The sequence below is a fragment of the Castor canadensis genome, chromosome 9 (genome assembly GCF_047511655.1).
Source record: "Castor canadensis chromosome 9, mCasCan1.hap1v2, whole genome shotgun sequence".
NCBI classification, from domain to species: Eukaryota; Metazoa; Chordata; class Mammalia; order Rodentia; family Castoridae; genus Castor; species Castor canadensis.
The window spans coordinates 124674460-124687133 of record NC_133394.1 but is presented as its reverse complement, the minus strand read 5'-3'; the positions used below and the strand labels follow the sequence as shown (position 1 = coordinate 124687133).

The following is a 12674-nucleotide window of genomic DNA, read 5'->3' as shown; positions in this document are numbered from 1 at the left end:
GAAACCGTGGTTAACTTCTCGTAACCTCGGACAACAAAGGCCCCTGTGTGAGGACCAGGAATTCCTCTTGGAATACAGGGAAGGCCTCCAGCTGAACCATGTCCAAGGAAGATGTCGCAAAGCTTGCAAAGCGTGTTCAGAGAAAGGAGAGCTGCATGAGAGCTTTTCTTTCTATTCAGATATTGACCCTGCTTAGGGTTGGGGCAGGGGGGGTAGGAACTCATCAAAAAAAAAAAAACAAAAAAAACCCAGGAGGCCAACCTGAATTCATTTACCAACTACAAGGAAAAGTGAATTCTCATGGCCAGTGTTGGTGCCAATTTAGGCTTATCATGTTGAGAGTTTTATTCCGTTTGAAAAGAAATTGGTTTTCGTCTCATGGAAGTTACAGAAAGAGGCTGTCCTCTCTATGGTATAAACAGAAAACCTGTCTGCAGTTAAGTCACAGGTTGCTTCAGCTCTCCTCCATCTCCCCCTCCAGTGAGGCCAGCATGTTACCACTGTGATTGTAACAGACCAAGAGCTCACGGACTCCACCTTAGCCTTGCATTCAAGGCCCCACCCCACCCAACTCCATCCCATCCTTGTGAACATAGGTCTCACTGCACTTTCTGTTTCATCACCCACAAACCTTCTTCTCTATGGACCCTCCCCATATCCCTTAGCTCTGAGGATTTGTGGAACCGTAGAAAGCACCCTGTGGCTCTGGCATGAGCAGGGCCTTTGATAAGTGTTAGTGTCCTTTACCTTCGCCCTTCTTCAAGCAGAAATTTCCCTTTGTAGGTACTTAGGCTCCTGGGCAACGATTGAGACTTTAACAAAAGCCAGAGTATAGGGTAGTGATGTGAAGAAATGAGAGGTGAGGAGATCCTGCCATCTTCTGCATGGAGGGACCCCTCTTGAGCAATGCACTAAGATTCACACTTAGAAACTTCTCCCTGAAGAGCTCACCTCCACAAGGCCAAAATACTTTTCCAAATATTTGCAGATTTCTAGTCACCAGCAGCATTTGTCCCTGACATCTGTGGGTTGTCAAACAGTATCAGGAAAAATAACAAATACCCTTCCTACCTCAATGGCTGGCTCCACCAAAAAACTAAATTGCAAGCAAGGTAGAAATTCTATGCCATGTGCAGATCACTTAGCTGGTTAAATATCAAGGTCTGAAAAACCATTTACTAATGGATGGAGGAATGTGGTTCCTCCAAGAGTTTAATGTTTACTTGAATATGCTGCAAAAATAATCGCTGTCAAAGAGCTTCTAGAGTTCTTAGACCTACCCCACCCTATAGAACTCTGTGATGAGGAAAACGCTCCATGTCTCCACAGTCCAGTGTGGTAGCCACTAGTCACATGTGGCTTTGGAGCACTTGATATGTGGATGGCTGGTGTTGCTGAGGAACTGAACTTTTTGAGTAATTTGAATTTAAATAACTAGCTGTGGCTAGTAGTTGCCATACTGAACTGTGTAGCTCTAAAATATTCTGAAAGGTGATAGTACTTTGCCTGAAATTTCTACAGCATCACTAGGTCATAGTTACTTGTGTATGTTTTGCCCACCTCACTAAACTGTAAGATTCATTTCTTAATTTATGGTGCGATGTTCAATCATTTGTTAGCACACTGTCTGACCCAGGGCACTAGATGTTTAGTAACTAGTATGAGTTATATAAATGGATGTGTGTTGGCTTTTCCAGGAGCATCACTGATCTTGCTTGTGATCATCTAGTTTATGACTTTACTCTCATCACCAGACTGTCTCCCAAATCTTCAAATGAAGCCCAGACTGCTCACCTGGGAGATCATTTTTTTTTTTTTTTTTTGCAAAGAAAGCTGATTACTTTGATATTTTCCCCTTACTCCCTAAATGATTGCTTCTATTCCCACTTCTTGAGAATTTTTTTTCCAGTTTTCAACATTACATTCCAGTATGGAAAAAGGTGATTTGACAGCCACCCACTGCCCCATGTCAAATAAGAAGGATCTGATTCTCCACTGAACTCCCCTCCGTTAACCCTTTAGTGGATAATTACTATAACTCTGTAAGCATTTTCACAGCTGACAGAGGTAGTGAATCAAAATTACACTTTGCAATTTCTCTGGTGGTAACATGGCTCATTTGTCATTTATTGAGTGTTCTTTGTTCAACCCCAAATACCTTCCCCATCATAGAAATCTCTCTTTAGGACACTAGCTTTCCTACCAGTTTCAGTTTTTTTTTTCTTTTCAGTGGTGATTGGTTTGGGGGTTTTTGTTTTGTTTTATTTTGTTTGCATGCTGATTGGGTAGTTGGTTGGTTGGTTGGGTGATTGGTTGGTTGGTTGGTTGGTTTCAGTTTTTATCTTCGTGTTAAGAGATTTTTCCTTGGATATGGAGAACAACTTGAGAGTGACTGCCAGCATTCCCAGAGAACCAAGGAGGGAATGAGGCTGAAGGCCCCCATGTTCCACGTGTACATCTTTTCCCAATCTGCATTTTCAGTAAGGAACCCTCCCCCTCTGCAGGGTCCTCTCCTGTCTTCTTGGTCCAGAAACTGTCTCACCATCTCCAGACATGAGCCCTACCTTACTTGGCTGAGATGCATAGTGGAAACCCAGAGGCCAGTTGTGCAGAAAGGGGATAAAAACCTATCTGTTTCTGAAGCAGTTTCCAAATCCTCTTTATTGAGCCCCCCCACACTCTTTACTCTTACTTTCCTCAGGCATTTAAGTGTTCCAGCATCTTCTGTACTACTTCTTCAGTTTCCAGTCTGCCAATTTATTATGTTAGCTGCTTCACATCCCTGGACTTTCTATTTTTATCTCCTTTGCTCCTCTCCCTAAGGGTCTATGCATTTTTTAAACAGAAGGTAGTTGGATATTTGTTCTGTCTGCTACCTTTCTGTTGTCCGTTTAAACTAAATGCTGGACTCGGGATATGAATTCTTAAATACTGCATCTGGTCTCCTTCCAACAGCCCTGTGTGTGGAGTCACCACCTTCCTTCCCATCAGCTGGCCTCCAAAAATAAGAATAATTTTTAACAATTCCTTTCTTTTTGTCATACAAAGCTTCTCTTTCATAGAGACCTGGCTTTTTTCTCCTTAAAATGCAGTACATATTTGCAAGAAGTCCTACTTTGTATTCCTTTTTTGAGAACCAAAGGCAAAGAGATACATTCATTGAATTCAAGGAGCTTCTGTTGCAGTGACAGGGAGAAAAACAAATTTTTATGATGAAAATGATGGATCAAAAGTCACACAAACTCAACATTGAGGCCATTGCCAACCACTGTGATCAATACTTTACTGTGTTTTTCCCCTTAACCCCCACCGCTATGTGAAAAATAGACTATTATCATTGTAATTTTACACACAAGGAAACAGCTAGAGAGGCAACGTAACTTTCCCAAAACACTATATGTAATAAACACCTTAACTCAAAGTGCTAAGAAGAAAGCAAGGGCAGTAGAAATAAATGCTAATTAAAAATCAAAAGAATCTTGGGGAAGAAAATGAAAAAATAGTTTTCTAGAGGCAGTAGTTACAGTTCAGTGGTAGATCTGGACTTGTCCTATCATGTGTGAGGATCTGGGCTTGTCCACAGCACTAAAACCAGAAATTTTCCAAGTTTGTTTCTTCCTCTGGATTCCCTTTCATATCAGCATACACTATCTCATCACTAAATTCAAAGGTATACTCTTACCAACCCTTTTTATTTTTCTCTGTTGACTACTAGCAAGTGACATTTTCTCATATATTGTTCCATCCTTTCAATTGCTGCTCAAGAACCCACTCCTTTGCGGATTGTGTCATGTGTAGTCTTCTGGGTCTACTTTTGAGAGCCCCAGTAACCTGGCTGTATTTATCATATCCGTCTTCTACAACAAGTTCTACTATATGACTCTCTCCATTGTCTTTTGCACACGTCATGTTCTTTACTAAAACTTGTCCTCTCTACCTAACTAATTTCTACCATTTCTTAGGACCCAAAATTTCCATAAAGCCTTTCTGGACAGCTTCACTACACTGGGATTGCTTCTTCTTCCAATGGTGTTTAGATCTGACTGGCTGTAAGAGGCTTCAGATCTCACCACATACAAGCCAACGCTTTGTCAATTTTCGCTTGCCAGCAAGCAAATAAGTCACACTTATCACGATGTGCACAAATATATATTTGTAAGGCACTGGAAGTGTACAAAAATATTTCTTTTGAAAGGATTTATCACATCAGGAAGTCATCCTGGGAACAATTAGAATTTCTTTGAAGTGTCTTATTTAATGGTCTTTGTTATTTTGATAAATGATGTTTGGAGGGGTGTGTGTGTGTATTTGTGTGTGTGTATTGTGTTATTTTTTTGAGACAAAGTCTTACTATGTAGCCCAGGGTGGCCTCAAACTCATGATCCTCCTGCCTCATCCTCTTACATGCTAGGATTATAGTCATGGAGTACCATTGATTGACATGTAATCTTTATATTCTTGGAGCTCATAAAATTCTTATTCATGTCTGGATGTTGTAGTTTCATTGTAGAAAGGTCTTCAGTAAATGAACCATATCATGTACTTCTTTGTATAATTATGCACAGAGTATACATGAAGGTATTAAATTATATTTTAATTGCATTTATTCATAACATATTCCTGAGATAAATTATAATATGGAATTAAAATACCATAGTGTTGAATGTTAGATGTCATCAATTATACCATTTTCCATTATCATAGGTACCACAAAGATAGAAAATAATGCTGCCTAAGTAACCATGATGTGCCAATAATTATAGGATGGATTCCATTTCCAATCATGTTAAAAATTACATGAACATATATGCACCTACAATTTGATTTAAAAAGTGTACATTTTGCATTTTTATATCTTGGTACTTAGGTATCCTAAAATTGTTAGTGACAAGCCAAACATTTAAAAGACATGCACTATACCACCAATATGCAAGTCACTTTGTCAAGAAACACAATATGGAGCTAAACAGTGATACAAACATGGCCCCTCCCTACTAAGAGTTTACAGTGAAAGGGGAAGAATGTTATGTAAATGAATCACTGTAATCCAAAGCAAAAATTGATCGGAACCTCTCAGGAGCTCAAAGATTCTATAGAAAATTTTTTAATGGAGTGATAATGTTTAGTTGAATTTTGAGGGTTTTTTTTTATTTTTTAAAGTCTTCCCATAAGAATCTGTGTATGAAATGAGTTTGAAGGACAAGGGGAATTTTACAAAGTTGTGACAGGCATGGAAGCATGCCAACCAGGGTAAATAATATATGCAAAGGCATAGAAACAGGAGACTACTGCCTGAACATTTTAGGTTGGCTGGAAATAGAATTAGAGAGAGTTTCAGAAATAATCTAGGAAAGCCTTTAATGTTAAATGCATAATTGAGGATCCTAAAGACTTGGTAGGCAATGCAAAACCACTTAAGGCTTCCTAACAGAAGTGGCTTCATAAGAGAGATTTTGTGGAAGACTGGCTCTATCACATGTTTTGGATCCTAGTTTACATTCCTTTCTCTCAACAGATCCATCTTTACTCTAAATGGAGGCACACCTGTTAACTCCAAGTTGCTATATCTAGTTGGTTTTGTACAAAATATGTATCACTGGTTGTAATATCTGGCTATCCACCACATTAGTTCCATGGTGGGATAAGGAGAGTGATCTGATCACCTTTCAAACTCTCAGACCTTCTCATATGCAGACATCTAAGAGGAGCTTCTAGCAGACAGTTCAGTGCCTTATTCAAAACCAAAACAATGATTTGTGAAATCATCAGTTCCTCTGAGATAGGAGACCAGGAAACAAGACTCCTCACCACTGCTCCCTTGTGAAGCCTTGGATAAGTCACAACATTTAGATCCTCTGTTTCCCCATCTTTCAAACTATGGCCTTGGCCTTGGTGTAGCTGACTCCTGAGATCTTCTCTGCAGGACTGCTACATAGCTTATAGGCAAAATAAGAGCCCAATGCCAAGGAGAAAGAGGATGTGGCTTTGGGTTTGTTCTACAAGGAATGCAATAAAATTGAAAAGAAGAGAAGGCTCCAGTTTTAGAATCGCCTCTGTTGATAAATGAGACTGGTTCCTTTGCTCTCACATATCTCTACTAATGTTTCTTTTGTCTAAGACCTTTCACCTCATACATGAAGAGTTCCAAACCCTGTGATTCTGTCCTCTTCCCTCTTCTTGTCTCTCCTTGGAGTGCGTTGTAGTCCTCAAAGTAAATCTTTCTGAGGGGGGACACAACCATTTCAAGCTTTAGTGTTGCTAAGGGTGGAGAGAGCCTCAGGAGGTCTCAGAGATAGGAAAATTGAGACCTCTACCTAGTTTTCTAAGTTCTTCTCACTGTCAGAGAAATATTTCAGAGAGGAATCAAAGTAAGGAAGTGAGGGAGAAAACTTTTAATACAAAGTGAAAGTACATACCCAACTGGAGAATGCAGGCTTCTTAAGAATGTGTTGCATTTGGGACTTTGGATAACTTGTCTTATGGGCAGATTTTATTTGAGGGGAAGATTATTAATGAGTTAAGGAGGGGGAAAGGCAGGGAATTCCAAGAATGGGTTGGGATTTTCATGGAATAGGGTTTACTCTCCTTTTCTGTCCCCATGTGGTTTTCAATGTGTCATGGTGTCAGATGCATGGCAGAAACAGCCAGTTCTGCATGGCTAATGATAGGATGATGTCTTTATAATGATGCAAATGATAGTGAGTGGTGGTCTCCGTCAGCCATGTTGAATCCAGCCAGTTTAGGGTGGTCTTGTTTCTTACTGTTTGATGTCACATGTTGTCCTGCTATAATGCAGCTCTGAGGTGGCATCACCGTGCAGTATGCCTCTTTGTTCCCTATCCCTACCTAGCCTGCCTCAGTGGCAGATAGCTTTGGGTTCTTGAATAATTCCAGCATGCCCAGCATGTGATAAACCAGTTTATGCTGTATTGTTTCAATTGTATTGCAATCTCATTTTATAAATGGAACATCAAATTTTCAGTTAATTGTGAATTCTTCACTAAGTGTTAGGGGCTGTGCTGGCAAGTCAGGCTAATAGCAGTGGCAAATCCCTTGCCAGCCTGGCTCACTGTTCCAGGCCAGGAGTTCCATCACTCATTTGACTGCCCTGCACCCCTCAGGAAACACCTTCCCCATGCAGCTCAGCTGAGAAAAGGAGACAAATGCTATCCTCAATTTTCAACTTTTTTGTTGTTGCAGGAACAGAAGTTAAATGACTAGATAAACCTAATGGATAATCTCCCCAACAGGTAAGCTGTTTTATTTTCTTCTGCTGCATTTTGGGGGGAAAAGTCTTTTCTTTCCACTTTCAATTACATTTTCTATCACTCAGTGATATGTTTTTTTCACTCTGGTTTTTAGTACCTGCAACATTAAAGCCAAAGTCTACTTCTTTCTGGTTCATTCAGATTTCAGTAGAATTCTGTGCTTTCTTTTCACTTGTCTTGTTTGAGGAGACAATTCTAGAATTGTGAGTGATGAGACACAGTCCAACTAAGTCTTCCTCACACTGAAAGACTTCCCCACATCGGGCAGGTGAGGGCTCCTCCAATGAAGTCGACGCCCCTAGAACTGTGGTTCTACCTGTGTCATCCAGGACTGTCCTCTGGGAACTTGTTAGAAATACAGTTTCTCCTCTATAGATATTTGTCTTCTATAGCTATCTTAAACAAACAAAAATATCTTTTTAAAAAAAAATGGACGACAAGAAGGTAAAACAGGTCCTGTCTGGGGTTTGGTACCAGTAAACGTGGAGAGGATATAAGGAAAGGGTGTAGGAGGATAAATATGGTGGAAATACTATGTTCTTATATATGAAAATGGAAAAATGAGACCTGTTGAAACTGTTCTAAGAATGGGGAAGGGGAAATGAAGGAAAATGATGGAGGGAGTGACTTTAACTAAGATAAGTTATAAGCACTTTTATAAGCACTTTTATAAGATAAGTTTATAAGCACTTTTGTAAAGGTCACAATGTACCCCCAGTAAAACAATAATATGATAATTAAAAATGTGGTTTCTCAGGTCCCACCCCAGACTCCCCCAGTCAGAAGTTCTGGGGGTGATTGGCCAGCCCTCCAGGCCTCCAATATATGTTCAAATTTAAGGAAAAAAAAAAGCAGGATCTAGGCTTATAAGCTTTCAAATATGAAATGTCACCCCAATGCTCATGCATTGAAGGTTTGGTCCCCATTTGGTGGGAGATGCTGGAAATTTTAGTTGGTTCCTAGCTAGAGAAAGTAGGTTGCTGGGAATGTGTTTGTGGGGACTGTATCTTTCTCTGGCCTCTTCCTTCTTTCTCTGCTTCCTGGCCACCATGAGGTACACACTTCACCAGCATGATATTCTGCCTTCCCTTAGGCCCAAAGCAATGGATCCAATTGAAACCTCTGAAACTGTGAGCCAAAATAAATCTTTCTCCCTCATAAACTATGTCTCTCAGGAATTTGTCACAGTAACTAAAGTTAACTAACACAACTTCCTTCTACTTATTTCTCTCTGGTTCTCCTCCCCAACTCTCTCTCTCACCATTTCCATCTTTAACCCAACTTTCAGCACCATCTTCTAAATATTTTATTCCAACTGATCCAGTCTGTCCCCACGCCGTGTCTCACAGATCTGGTGTGTGCATTATCCTTGTTCCCCTTTGCAAATTCTAGATGATCAAGCTGCCCTCTTCATGCAGAGCCTTTGGGGTTCCTATCGTCTGCATATTCTGACATTTCCAAGACTTGTTGCTGTAGTTTGGAGACTTCCCAGCCACTCTGTACCATTCAGTACCTCAAAGCCAGCTAAATTTTCTGCATTCTGGTCATCCTCATTTCAGCTACATTTCAATCTCCTTCCACAGCTACATCCTGGACTGTGTCATTAACTGTAAATCTAAGTACTGAAGTCAGGATATCTCTTAGCACCCCAAATTTCTCGTGATTGAGGATGCCAGGTCACTGGATCTTTTTTTGCTTGTTTCTCTCTAACCTCATGATTTTCAGCTCCAGGATTCCTATTGAACAATAATTAATTATTTAAGTTATGCTAAGAAAGCAAGGTGAAAGGTAAACATGGGGGTATAGTAATAGGGTCCTAAAGTGGGAGGTGAAGTGAAGGCAAAGGAAATAGCCAATGACCAAGTCCATGGTCAAGAAAGAAAGTTAAATGTAAAGACTTGAAACAAGACTAAGCGTGGCCAGGAAAAGAAAAAAGAGATGATGTGCTGGAAGGTTATGTGTGTTATAGAGAAGGTTTTGTTCTTTAATTTATTAGGTTCTTACTAATTTTAAGTGAGTTACAACAGTCAATACTCATAATTCATTATACTTGAGTTTTATAAGTTGTCTGAAATGATGTGTTAGTGAGTAAGGAACTACTTCTTCCAGGGGAAATACTGGCGTCAATTCTGGTGAACCTCTCATTACAACATTTTCACCAACAGATCAATATACATAACCTTTTTAATGTGAGATTCTGCATCTTATTTTAAAACATGTTGTTAGTTCACTATTAAATGAATTTGAGACTAGTAACACTCTAACTCATTCCTGTCATAACTTATCTGACACTCACATTTTCTCTGTGAGTCACATCACAGCCTTATGCTAGGACCTCTAGACAGAATTTCAGCCCAAAGTGTGGGGACTTGTTAAGCAGTAAGACAAAACAACAACAATAAAAAAGGCACAAACATAAAAAACAGTGCCACAAAATGGACCAGAGAGAAGACCATGTCAGAGTTGAAACAAGGAGGAAGAGAGTCATCTTGTTTGAGCTCAGCTGGAAACATGCATGTCAGATTCCTTCGTTGTTTGCCACTCTGCCCATGTCTATGAATAACCACACAAGCACTGTGAGTATTCATTTGAGGGTTATGAATAAATTTTAGCAAGTAGGTGAATTCACGAATATGGAATCCACAAATAATGAGGATTGACTACACATCTAAGGCATGTAGATTAATACCTGATATGGGAGAGGCTCTATGTAATAACATATATATGGTATTAAATATCCTGAGGGCTTTGGATGCCTCTGAAAAGTTTTAGGGAGGGGGAGTGGTAATGATTCAGATTTGAGGTCTGAAAAGATCTTATGACTCCTGTGTGTCAAATGTATTGGGAGGAGACATGAGGGGATGAGGTGACAGTGGGGGATACTACAGTAATCCAGGTAAGAAAGAGATGATGGTGTCTTCGGTTGGGGCGATGGCAGTGCACATGGAAAGAAGGGATGGGTTTAAGACAGACACTCGCATTGCTTCCTTAGCATTGAACCCACCCCAGAATGCACTCTAGAAATCCACCAGCACCATTGACTTCTGACATTCAATAGACCTCTCTAATCATCCTAAATTTACTAAGGAGCTCCCTGCCTATGTGGCCTCTTATATAACGTATTTCAGTTGGGCACTTACAACACGATATTGATCTGTTTTTATACTTGTCTCCCTTGCTGGACTATAAACTCTTCCTAGATCACTGGAATCCAGCCCAGTACTTGGCACATAATAGGTGCTCAGGAAATGCTTACTGCTTGAATAGGTGATGAGTCCTTTAATAGAGAGCAAAGGACTTCTACCTCTTTGTGACCTAGTGATCAGCAGAGTACCTGGTCCCCAAAAAATGCCTAGGTCTCTGACCATGCTCAGTGTTTTCAATGCAAGCACTGTTTTTGCTAGATGTTAGAAACATTGGGTCCAACTCTGCACACATCCAATAGTGTTACAGGTACAATATAAAAATTTTTTCTTCTCTTCTTTTCAGTTCACTCTTCTAGCCTTGAGTCCAGAAGCACCTTTATAAAAATAGGTGGTTAGGTGTGGTGCCTCTAAGAATCTTTGTGGTTTGGACTCTGTATTAGTCACCCCAGGCTGACACAACAAAATACCATAGACTGGGTGGCTTAATCAACAGAAACTGATTCTTCCACAGTCTGGCAGCTGGGAAGTCCAAGATCAAGGTGCTGACCAGAGTTCCTGGAAAGGGCTCTCTTCCTGCTTGCAGACAAGCACCTTTCACATAGCCTTCCCCTCCCTCCTCACTTCTCTCTCTCTCTCTCTCTCTCTCTCTCTCTCTCTCTCTCCCCTTTTTAGTTTGTCAGTACTAGGGTTTGAACTCTGGCCTTGAAACTTAAATAAGCAACCTACCACATGAGCCACACCTCAGCCTTTTTTGCTTTAGTTTATTGTTCAGTTATTGTCTTTTTCTTTTGCCCAAGGCTGACCTCTGACAGTGAACCTACCTCTGTCTCCTCTGTCTCCCGAGTAGCTAGGATTATAGGCATGTGCCACCACACCCAACTTCTCTTCCTCTTCACATAGGGCCACCAATCCTATCAGATTAAGATGCTGTTCTTATGACCTCATTTAACCTGAATTACTTCTTAAAAGCTTTAGTTCCAAATGCAGTTACATTGGGGTTAGGGCTTCAACATGTGAATTTGAGGTGACACATATCAGTCATTGTAGGGTTTCAGGAATTGCCCTTAACTGGTTTATTCTGAGCACATGGTCCTTGGCTGTGCTTGCTTTTAAAACTATCATTGTATCCTTATAAGACCATTATGTCAGCTTCTCTCCAGATGGCCTCCTCTAAAATGTCCTCATCATTTTCAGAACTTGACTTTTCCCAAATGCTTCAGGATTCTTCTGGTGCATCTCCCAGAGAAATCTGCTTATCAAAATTAGATATACCCTGTGCCAGAGACACACCCACCTCCCATGTGGTTCCGGGGGGCGGGGAATTCAATCAGAACATTGTCTATTTCTATTCTAGTGTCTAAAAGTGACTAGCATCCATGGTTAAGGATATTCTCACAAAGACTGTGAACATGTGAGCAGCCGCCTTTATCAAGAGTGTGTTTAATTGGTGTGATCCTCAGAACAACCTGTGAGGTTAGATATTACTATTTCTCTGAGATTCAGAGAAACTTCATGGCTTATTCAAGGTCACTCCAGTTCTATTAAATCACTCCAGAGCCCACACCATTGTTCATAACCTAGACTATTTTCTCTGTGTTAGATTTTTAAAGTTCTTCTTCTGAACCTCACTAAGGAAAAAACACTGTTTTTCTCTCCACACTGTCACACAGAACACCCCCACATCTAGAGTAAATGGAGTGGGTTGTACATCAAGCAGTTCTCCAACTCTGGACCCCAGCTGGATGTACTACATTGTCACTCATTTCCTAATTTGATAACCTGGAGTTTGCATGAGATGACACAAGTTAAGGGCTTCTGTCCTACAAGACTGCCTCCACTTCAATGCCAATTGCAAGTCTGGGCCTCTGGGACTTCAGGATTCCCAAAATCCTCTCCTTAGGGTCCATAATTTGCTAGAATGTCTCACAGAACTCAAAGCAATTCTTTATGTTTGCTGATTTATTACAAGGGATAAAATAAAGGACACAGATGAACAGCCAGGTGATCAGGTACATAGGACAAGGTCTATAAGGTCCTAAGAGCTTTTGTCCTGTGGAATTGGGGTGCATCACCCTGCTGGCACATGGGTACATTTACCAACCTGGAAGCTTAGTAAATATGATTATCCAAAGGTTTTCATAGACTTAATCTCTGCCCTCCAGCACCCCCACCCCCCCACACACACATTTCCCAGAGGTCAGTGGGTGGCACTGAAAGTTCCAACCAAGGACTCTACTTGGTCTTCCTGGTGTCTGGCCCC

General features: G+C 40.6%; 1 protein-coding gene across 8 annotated transcripts in view; it reads left to right on the top strand.

Annotated features, from left to right (window-relative positions):
* The window catches only part of Pgcka1 (PDCD10 and GCKIII kinases associated 1), a 77200-nt gene that overhangs the window by 49068 nt on the left and 15458 nt on the right, over window positions 1-12674 (top strand). For 7 of the 8 annotated variants that reach the window (XM_074042478.1, XM_074042474.1, XM_074042467.1 and 4 more), the window contains exon 2: window positions 7201-7250. The exons of the other annotated variant lie outside the window; for it this stretch is intronic. In XM_074042478.1, the coding sequence (XP_073898579.1) occupies window positions 7231-7250 (20 nt within the window). In that variant the 5' untranslated portion in view covers window positions 7201-7230. The remainder of the gene's footprint in view (window positions 1-7200; window positions 7251-12674) is intronic. 8 annotated transcript variants of the gene reach the window in all.